Source organism: Oncorhynchus masou, chromosome 5 (genome assembly GCF_036934945.1).
Source record: "Oncorhynchus masou masou isolate Uvic2021 chromosome 5, UVic_Omas_1.1, whole genome shotgun sequence".
NCBI lineage: Eukaryota > Metazoa > Chordata > Actinopteri > Salmoniformes > Salmonidae > Oncorhynchus > Oncorhynchus masou.
The window spans coordinates 75,051,049-75,061,794 of record NC_088216.1 but is presented as its reverse complement, the minus strand read 5'-3'; the positions used below and the strand labels follow the sequence as shown (position 1 = coordinate 75,061,794).

Below are 10,746 nucleotides of genomic sequence, written 5' to 3'. Positions count from 1 at the left end.
ACAAAAAATGTAGATCAAATAATCAGGTAAAATCTGTGCAAATATTATACATTTACATTATATTTCAGTGCCTTTCAAACGTTACCGGGCTCATGTGACTGCACCTCAACACAAAAAGGGGCAGGTTCACATAAGCATTGTGTCCGTTTTTCATTGGTCCTCATCAACAAACCACACTCAAAATTCCTAATCTGGCCCATCTTTGATTTATCACAAAATCAATAGCTCACCAACCGATTAAGTCAATAAAAAGACAACATACATTTAATATTTTTCAATCACACATTGCAAATGCACAGGCAATTTTACAAACTGTTCATATAATTTAATATTTTTAGTTTGTTTACATTAGTAAAAAAAATGAGATTCTCATACATTTTGTCATCTGCACAGAACATTATCAGGTTTCAGTAGAAAAATCCTGAACCTCTTAACATTTTGGACATGAGAATAGGACAACCAGAGTGTATGATTCTTCTATGGTGATGCATATTCACGTCACATGCTTCTACTCTTAAAATAGTAGCCTATAATACAACTACAGGAGTTGACAGTAGACTACATATTACAAGAAATAGATCATAGGAAACGAACATTTCTGCAACCTCACCAACCATCTGTTCGCTTGTTTAGATTCATTATTGATTGATCAGGTAATCAAACGCAACCATGACAGACACAGTTACAAACAACTCCAATACTGATAGATGTAAGTGCAAAATGACATGTGAACTTTAGATATCAAAAGGAAAACATTTAGACATTTCTTACATTTGAGTATGACAAACTTGATATAAATGTGGATTAAATTGTTTTTGTACAGTGTTAAGACCTTTACGAGAGAACGATGTGTGTAGATTCAAACTGCATTACATTTGAAACACTTATATACCCATAAAGTTGCCCTACAATACAATTCTTTCCATATTTACAAGTATCCAGGACTGAGAAAACATTACTTCAGTTGAGCACGATCAACACAGCACGAGATCAATTTTTTACAAAATGTTGTTTTAGAAACCTAAAACCATGCTATCATCGATACCAACACAATCAAGGCTGGGTTTACTCAGGCAGCCCAAATATCAGAATTGGGCTACCTGTGTAAATGCTGCCTAAATTTGGGAAGTGACGCATTGAAACATGTTTACCATGTTTAATCCATAAGAGTCTAAACTGGGGTGTATTTATTAACACTTTATTTTAAAAAGGCACTAAACTATCTCCATGTATACAGTGCATTCGGAAAGTATTCAGACCCCTTCCCTTTTCCCACATTTTGTTACGTTATAGTCTTATTCTAAAATAGATTAAATAAAAATCTAAATCTACACACAATACCCCATAACAACAAGAGAAGTGAGAAGAGATTTTAAGAATTTTTTGTATTAAAAATAAAAACAGATACCTTATTTACATAAGTATTCAGACCAGCTCAGAGACAGGATTGTGTTAAGGCACAGATCTGGGGAAGGGTACCAAAAACTTTGCCCATCATTGAAGGTCCCCACCAAGAACCACCAAGACTCTTCCTACAGTAGGCTCCCCGGCCAAACTGAGCAATCAGGGGAGAAGGGCCTTGGTCAGGGAGGTGACCAAGAACCTGATGGTCACTCTGAAAGAGCTCCAGAGTTCCTCTGTAGAGATGGGGGAATCTTCCAGGACTAACATCTCTGCAGCACTCCACCAATCAGGCCTTTATGGCAGAGTGGCCAGACAGAAGCCACTCCTCAGTAAAAGGCACATGACAGCCTGCTTGGAGTTTGCCAAAAGGCACCTAAAGGACTATCAGACCATCAGAAACACAATTCTCTTGTCTGATGAAACCAGATTGAACACTTTGGCCTAAATGGCAAGCATCACATCTGGAGGAAACCTGGTATCATCCCTACAGTGAAGTATGGTGGTAGCAGCATCATGCTGTAGGGGTGTTTTTCAGCAGCAGGGACTGGGAGACGAGTCAGGATCAAGGGAAAGATGAACGGAACAAAGTACAGAGAGATCCTTGATGAAAACCTGCTCCAGAGCACTCAGGACCTCAGACTGGGGCGAAGGTTCACTTTCCAAAAGGACAACGACCCCTGACAATGACCATGTTTCAATGCATCTCTTCCCAACCTTCGCACACAGCCAAGACAAAATGTTGAGCCAACACAGGAGTGGCTTTGGGACAAGCCTCTAAATGTTCTTCAGTGGCGCAGCCAGAGCCCAGACTCGAACCCGATTGAACATCTCTGGAGAGACGTGAAAATAGCTGTGCAGCGACACACCCCATCCAACCTGACAGAGCTTGAGAGGATCTGTAGAGAAGAATGTGAGAAACTCTCCAAACAAAGGCGTGCCAAGCTTGTAGCGCCATACCCAAGAAGACTCGCTGTAATCGCTACCAAAGGTGCTTCAACAAAGTACTGAGTAACGGTTCTGAATACTTATGTAAATGTGGTATGTATTTTTTTGTCATTATGGGGTATTGTGTGTAGATTGAGGGGGCAAACAATTTAGTCCATTTTAGAATAAGGCTGTAACGTAACAAAATGTGGAAAATGTCAAGGGCTCTGAATACATCGACACGGGGGAGTTTTTTTAACTAGGGTTGCAACATTTCGGGAACTTTCAATAAATTCCCTGGTTTTCTAGAAATCTTGGTTTGAGGAAACGAGATTTTGGGAAAACCAGGCAATTAATTGAAAGTTAACAGCATTTTTGCAACCCTATATTTAACACAATGGAAATGTCTGCAGAGGACAACGAGGTTAGTGAGTGCTCAGGACAGGATGAGGGCCCGGTTAGGAGCGTGGGATTTCAGTAAACGGAGGTAACGTCTTGCTTTCTCTGTCATTATGAGCTGGTCCTTAGTACGTCCACATACCACTGCTTCCCATGCCTTGGACATCTGAGAACACAGCAAAGCATATCAATAACTTCAGATGCAAAACAGACAAATAGAGGGAAATGAAAACCACTACAAAAGATGATAAAATACAACAAAAAATATGTATGCATTACAGGCTATTAGAAAACTCCTGATTATGATATAGTATACTAATAAACATGGGAAAAGACAGCTATTTAATAATAATTTCACTTAGATAGCAGCCAATGGTAGCGCTTCATTAGAGTACTCACTGGGGTTGGGGGCACTGGGTTTGAATATGCACCACTCTCACTGGGTCCTAAACAGAAGCCCTGATCCAGAACATTCTCCTCTTTATCTTCAGTCTTCATACAAAAGGACGAGGAGTTGAGAGACATCTCAGCCTGCCACAAGGATAAAAATATACAAATCAATGGAGGAAATCACCATCAACAATAACAGCAGAATTTAATCAATTTCTAATGAATGTACCTTAGAAAAGGTTTTGGGCTCGGACTTCATGAACTGATGCCTCGCAGTGACTATCTCTTTGCAGTCCATGACATCCAGAGCCAGAGATTTACGCACTTTCTTCATTGGAGGTCGATGCTGGAAGCAAAGGAATGGACCACATAGACCATTTTATAAGACTGAGAAGCATCATCTGTGAAAGTAAATTATCGTAAAATTTCATCGTACTCACCACCTGCTTGCGTCTTTGCTCAGGTGGACTCTCATCCGTCACGATCAGCTCAATCCCAGCCTCTTTCAAGAGGACCTCTTTCAAGTCCTCTTCATTTGGAGTCTGAGGCTAAGACATACAGAAATCAACTATTTTCAGCAGGATATTGAAGAAATTATCCATACAAATCGTCTGACAATCCAGGTGCTTTCATTGACAACAGTAGCAAGTGAGGGACTCACCATTGGTCGCAGAGAACCATACTTCTCCATGGCATTTTTGAATGGAGTTGGAGTTCGTGGGGTGGTGTCAAGATTTGACTTGTGGTTGGGTGTGATGAACCTTGATAAAAAGACAAACTAAATATAATTCTCTACTGCTACGAGAGATTAATCGTATCGCATGCCAATAATAACTTAGCACATACAAGACAATTGTGTGCTAATAATGCCTTATTACATACACTGAGTTTGGGTACAGCTTGGATGCGCAAACAGAGTTTTCCTTCTGTGTGAGTGGAGTCTTGTCACGGTGTAGTGGTGTGGTAACCCCAGACTTCTGATTGCACACTGGCGTAGAGGTGAGAGATGGATTCTCCAGCTCAAAGTTGTCCTGTTTGGTCCACATGTTGAGGAACTGGAAACACACACTGCATTTAGAAACCATTTCACTAAAATGACACCTAACGTCCATTTGCAATAGTATCCCCCACAGCAACTCACCCAAGCCTCCCCCATTTCTCCTTCACCCAAATCCAGAAAGCTGATGTTCTGAAAGAGCTGCAACATCTGGACCCCTACAAATCAGCCGGGCTAGACAATCTGGACCCTCTCTTTCTAAAAATCATCTGCCTAAAATGTTGCAACCCCTATTACTAGCCTGTTCAACCTCTCTTTCGTATCGTCTAGAGATTCCCAAAGATTGGAAAGCTGCCGCGGCCATCCCACTCTTCAAAGGGGGGGGGGGGCGCACTCTAGACCCAAACTTCCTCTGGCAGTCTATGGGGGTGCCACAGGGTTCAATTCTCGGGCCGACTCTCTTCTCTGTATACATCAATAATGTCGCTCTTGCTGCTGGTGATTCTCTGATCCACCTCTATGCAGACGACAACATTCTGTATACCTCTGGCATTTCTTTGGACATTGTTAACTAACCTCCAGACGAGCTTCAATGCCATATAACTCTCCTTCCATGGCCTCCAACTGCTCTTAAAAGCAAGTAAAACTAAATGCATGCTCTTCAACCAATCGCTGCCCGCACCTGCCCAGCATCACTACTCTGGACAATTCTGACTTAGGTATTTTTAGTTGTCCACATATTCTAGGTGTCTGGTTAGACTGTAAACTCTCCTTCCAGACTCACATCAAACATCTCCAATCCAAAATTAAATCTCTGATCGGCTTCCTATTTCGTAAACAAAGCATCCTTCACTCATGCTGCCAAACATACCTTTGTAAAACTGACCATCCTACCAATCCTTGACTTCGGCGATGTCATTTACAAAATTGGATGCAGTCTATCAGTGTCATCCGTTTTGTCACCAAAGCCCCATTTACTACCCACCACTGCGACATGTAGGCTCTCATTGGCTGGCGTTAGCTTCATATTCGTCGCCAAACCCACTGGCTCCAGGTCATCTACAAGTCTTTGCTAGGTAAAGCCCCGCCTTATCTCAGCTCACTGGTCACCATAGCAACACCCACCCGTAGCACGCGCTCCCGCTCGTAGCACCGGTCACCCCCAAAGCCAATTCTTCCTTTGGCCGCCTTTCCTTCCAGTTCTCTGCTGCCAATGACTGGAACGAATTGCAAAAATCACTGAAGCCTCATATCTCCCTCACTAGCTTTAAGCCCCAGCTGTCAGAGCAGCTCACAGATCACTGCACCTGTACATAGCCTACCTCATCCCCATAATGCATTTTATTTATTTATCTTGCTCCTTTGCACCCCAGTAGCTCTACTGCCACATTCATCTTCTGCACATCTACCATTCCAGTGTTTAATTGCTATATTGTAATTACTTCGCTACCATGGCCTATTTATTGCCTTATCTCCCTTATCCTACCTCATTTTCACACACTGTATATATACTTTTTCTACTGTATTATTGACTGAATGTTTGTTTATTCCATGTGTAACTCTGTGTTGTTGTTAAATGTGTCGAACTGCTTTGCTTTATCTTGGCCAGGTCGCAGTTGTAAATAAGAACTTGTTCTCAACTAGCCTACCTGGTTAAATTAAGGTGAAATATACATGTATATATATTTTTAAATAAAAATAAAAATATGGCATTTCATTTTAGGGAAATTAAACATGGTAAAATGTGTTTTTGGCCACATGATTCTGTACAAAACAATGGCAACGACGAGTCATTTTACTGTGTTAGGTTATGGTGGTTGAGCCATTACCTGTGAGGGTGAGAAGGGCAGGATCTTGACCGGGGTGCTCTTGGGGGTCCTGGAGTTGTTGGAGTCAGGGGACAGAGCTATGCGACGGCGGCTGCGGCGGTTGAGTATGGAAGGTGGGGTGATTCCTCCAGGGGAGATGGGGATCAGCTCCCCCCGGTTACCCTTACTGAGTTCCTGTAGGGCACTGCCCTCCAGACGGAACTGGGTCCGCTCTGGGCTCTGGCTTTCCTCGGGCAGATCAAAGACAGCCATGTTACACCAGCCATCCAAGTCCTGGTAGAGGAAAAGAAACAGAAACAAAGTAAAGAAGTTTATGAAAATAAATATAATTTGACAAACTAATTCATACCAAAATAGTCAGACATCTTGTCTGCCATATCTGATCATCAAATGAGATCTCTTTGGTGTTCCATTCGAAGCAGAAGATGAACATGGTGAAATTCAGAAAACATAGGTATTATGACCCCATCCAGCCCTCTTACCCCATCCACCATCTCCATCACCTCTTTTAAGGCTGGGCCGTTGGGAGAGAGGAAGCCTGAGCTGTCCACCACCCAGCTACTGGTATTCAGTTCACCTCCTGGGGTGTTTGGCTCACTTTTGGGGGTCTTTGACTGTTGAGGAGAGACAGCCTTGTGGAAGCCTGCTTCTTTCGGTCCGCCTCTTACAGTGGATGTATTGGCATTCTCCTGTAGGGAGCAACATAAGCTTGAAAACCAGAATGGAGATCCAGAAGAATACATTAAATTAATATGTTCACACACACAATGGTGTACTACCCTGAAGACTAGTATAAACTAGTAATATTATAACATGTACATGCTCTGCATGTACTGCACTTTATACAGTGCATTCAGAAAACATTGATGGGGGGGGCAATCTACACACAATACTCCATAATGACAAAGCTAAAACAGGATTTTAGAAATCTTTTCAAATGTATAAAAATGAAAAATAAATATCACATTTACATAAGTAATCAGACCCTTTACTCAGTACTTTGTTGAAGCACCTTTGGCAGCGATTAGAGCCTCAAGTTTTCTTGGGTACGACGCTACAAACCTGGCACACCATTATTTGGAGAGTTTCTCTGGCTGGGCCACTGAAGGACATTCAGAGACTTGTCCCAAAGCCACTTCTGCGTTGTCTTGGCTGTGTGCTTAGGGTCGTTGTCCTGTTGGAAAGTGAACCGTCGCCCCAGTCTGGGGTCCTGAGTGCTCTGGAGCAGGTTTTCATCAAGGATCTCTCAGTACATTGCTGTTCATCTTTCCTTCGATCCTGACAAGTCTCCCAGTCCCTGCAGTCCCATCCTCATAGCATGATGCTGCCACCACACGCTGGGCCAATGTCACGGCCAGATCGAACCCCAGGCTGCTGCAACACTGCGATGCTGTGCCTTAGAACGCTGCTCCACTCGGGAGGCTGGCCATCGGGTTCTTGGTCACCTCCCCGACCAAAGCCCTTCTCCCCGATTGCTCAGTTTGGCCGGGCGGCCAGCTCTAGGAAGAGTCTTGGTGGTTCCAAACTCCTTCCATTTAAGAATGATGGAGGTCACTGTGTCCCTTGGGACCTTCAATGCTGCTGCAGAAATGTTTTGATACCCTTTCCCAGATCTGTGCCTGGCTCGGAGCTCTACGGACATTTCCTTCTTTATTTTTCCTTTATTTTACTAGGCAAGTCAGTTAAGAACAAATTCTTATTTTCAATGACGGCCTAGGAACAGAACGACAGATTTTTTTACCTTGTCAGCTCGGGGATTTGAACTTGCAACCTTTTGGTTACTAGTCCAATGCTCTAACCACTAGGCCACACTGCCGCCCCATCAACTGTGAGACATTATATAGACAGGTGTGTGCCTTTCCAAATCATGTCTAACCAATTGAATTTACCAGAGGTGGACTTTTGTAGAAACATCTCAGGGATGATCAATGGAAACAGGATGCACCTGAACTCAATTTTGAATCTCATAGCAAAGGGTCTGAATACTTATGTAAGAGATTTGTTTTTGATTTTTAATACATTTGCAAAAATGTCTAAACCTGTTACTGCTTTGTCATTATGGGGTATTGTGTGTAGACTTATTAAATAAATAAAAATGATCATCAATTTTAGAATAAGGCTGTAATGTAACAGAAGGTAGAAAAGGGGAAGGGGTCTGAATACTTTCCGAAGGCACTCCATTTATAATATAAAACACAGTTTATCTGCTTTACCCCTATAGTAGTTAGCAGTGTTTGCATTTTACCGGCAGTGTGGGATCTTGGTCTGGTTCCCTCTCCATAGAACCACCATAGTCCATCTGTAGAGACATAACAAATCATGTTTCACAGAAAAACATAACAAGGATTAGTTTGAGCATAGCCCAGATGTTGTCAAACTGATTTCAGAAGGAACCAACCTGCTGATCTCTGCTGTGGTGGGCCATGCTCTCCTCTGGTTCCATCTGCTGACATTTCAGAGAAGGATCCACCCTGCTGTAGAAGCCCATCTCAACCTTACGCTTGATGGTTGAGTTCCAGTGGTTCTTCACAGCATTATCTGTCCTGGAACGTGAAATTTTAACATAATGTTGTAGTAATCAAGATATAGCTAGTGTATGAAGTCGAGCACTAATCCAACTCCAATCCATTCAATTGCATTTATCACAAAATATGTGGAGACCCATAAACTGTTCTGCGTGATCCTGACATTTCAGCTCAGACATGTCAGAGTGACTCTCTTAGCTGGAGTACCACAGTTACCTTCCGGGGAGCAGCTTGGCGATCTCAGCCCAGCGGTTTCCCAGCATGCAGTGGGCCTTGTAGATGATGAGGTCCTCCTCTGCTGTCCAGGAGGATTTCTTCACGTCCGGGTTGAGGTGGTTGTGCCAGCGTTCCCTGCACTGCTTCCCCAGCCGGCCCTTCAGGTGCTTGGCCACGATAGCCCACTGCTTGTTGCCATACCTGTTCACCAGGTCTATCACCTGTGGAGAGGAATGCAGGGTTGGTGGCAGTCTGAAAATGTGTCCTCTGAGTGGCAGTACAAGCCACCCGGAGGCTGTCCTTGGATAGGAGTCAAAGCAGCCAGTGGAAAGTAGAGCTGACTGAACAACTATTAGTAAAACTCAACAACTAAAGTTTCTCTCACAAAGAAGTCTAGTAGAACTGATTGTAGAATAGTCACCATCACAACTAACCTTCTCGTCCTCCTCTTTTGTCCAGGGCCCTTTGACCAGATCTGGATCCAGAACCTTCAACCAGCGGTGCTGGCACTGGTGTTCTGAGCGATTCTGTGCCATACAGGGTTACCATACAGTTAATGATTTCATGCAAAATAAACCGCACACGCCTTCAGAATGTATTTCATATTTGAACCCTTCAGTTGTATTATTTGTATTGTCAACTGGATATAACAGAATATATACTGTACTCCGTCAAACTCGCTCACCGGTAAAATGCTGGCAATGTATTTCCAGTCATTTGGTCCCCGGTTTTGGACCAACGCTTTGAGATTGTCATCCTGAGAATAAAAGTACAGGCATTTTATGAAGAGATAAGTAACTAGCTCATTCCAAATAACCAACCATTTATAGATCAGCATTGGTGGGGGATGTATAAGGGGACATGAACTCACCTCATCTTGTGTCCATTTCACTTTGACCTTTCCACAGTCTCTCTGTTCAGCCACGTCAGAGTCAGTGTCCTGATACATTGCCTCCTCCCCATCCTCTCTAAAAAGACAAGCAACAAGGTGTGGTGGTCGAGATCAAACTCATGCAAAGGGCGCACATGCATTGTACTGAAAAGTAGCTGGCTTGGGTGTTAGTCACAGAATTCTCAAACAAAGCATTTTTATACCTAGCTAGGTACTGACTACAAGCAAAAAATGATGTAAACGTTTGTGTTCTCTGATTACTACGGTATGCATTAGAACATTCGCTAATTTATTGTTTCATGCCATGATTTGACTACCGTAACGTTAGTTAGCAACATCTGACGTCGACCTCAACTGGTGGGGTGACAAAAGGGCGGTCAAATCACGTAAATGCGCAAAAATAATCGATGACATTCAGTAATCTCATATTATAAAATGGTACATAGATCCCTGTCCTCTTAAAAATAACATTAGGATATGGGCATTGTTATTTATCCAACAGTTGTTGTAGCGAACAATAACAATGGTTAGAATCCGATTAGCTAACTACTTACCCGCGCGACCACCAGGACATTTCCCTTTGCTTTACCTCCATCACCCTTAACTAAAATATATTGTATATTTTTTTTTGCCCACGTCGTGCATATATTTACAAACTATATTTTAGGAGCAAGTCTGTTTGTCGTATATAATCCACGTTGGTAAAAACAAAAAATCTAATTGTCGCTGGGCTAGGTACACTGGATTGCTGACAACACACTAGTCCGCGCTGAAGTTCCTATCTCGCGCGCTTCTTTTCTCGCAGGCTCACGGCTTTCCCGGGAGTGACGTGACCAGAGGTGTGCGCGCGCAGAATTGAAACGTTCTATTTGTTCATATAAAGTCATTGATTCGTTCCTATGATTTGTCAAGTGACACAAATATATATTTTTAAATTGGCCCGGATTGTCTGACTAGTGACTTTTCACAATGCTGATTCTCTGTCTACCGAATAAACGATTCATATATATTCATGCATATAAAGACTACAGATAAATGCTCACTTTTAACAAACTATAAACTGGGTTGTTTGAGCCCTGAATGCTGATTGGCTGACAGCCATGGTATATCAGACCATATGACAAAACATTTATTTTTACTGCTCTAATTACATTGGTAACCAGTTTATAA

General features: G+C 42.6%; 1 protein-coding gene across 1 annotated transcript; it reads right to left on the bottom strand.

The window, feature by feature from the left end:
* Nucleotides 1-237: 237 nt before the first annotated feature.
* On the bottom strand, nt 238-10,382 carry LOC135540242 (myb-related protein B-like). Its single transcript, XM_064966774.1, has 15 exons — nt 10,131-10,382; nt 9,556-9,652; nt 9,370-9,441; nt 9,119-9,211; nt 8,685-8,905; nt 8,342-8,486; nt 8,189-8,242; nt 6,426-6,632; nt 5,944-6,216; nt 4,000-4,172; nt 3,779-3,878; nt 3,558-3,665; nt 3,347-3,463; nt 3,127-3,258; nt 238-2,893 (listed from the first exon to the last, which is right to left on the bottom strand). The coding sequence occupies exons 1-15, from the start codon at nt 10,169-10,171 to the stop codon at nt 2,765-2,767; spliced, it is 1,962 nt and encodes a 653-aa protein (XP_064822846.1). The 5' UTR covers nt 10,172-10,382; the 3' UTR covers nt 238-2,764.
* Nucleotides 10,383-10,746: the final 364 nt, after the last annotated feature.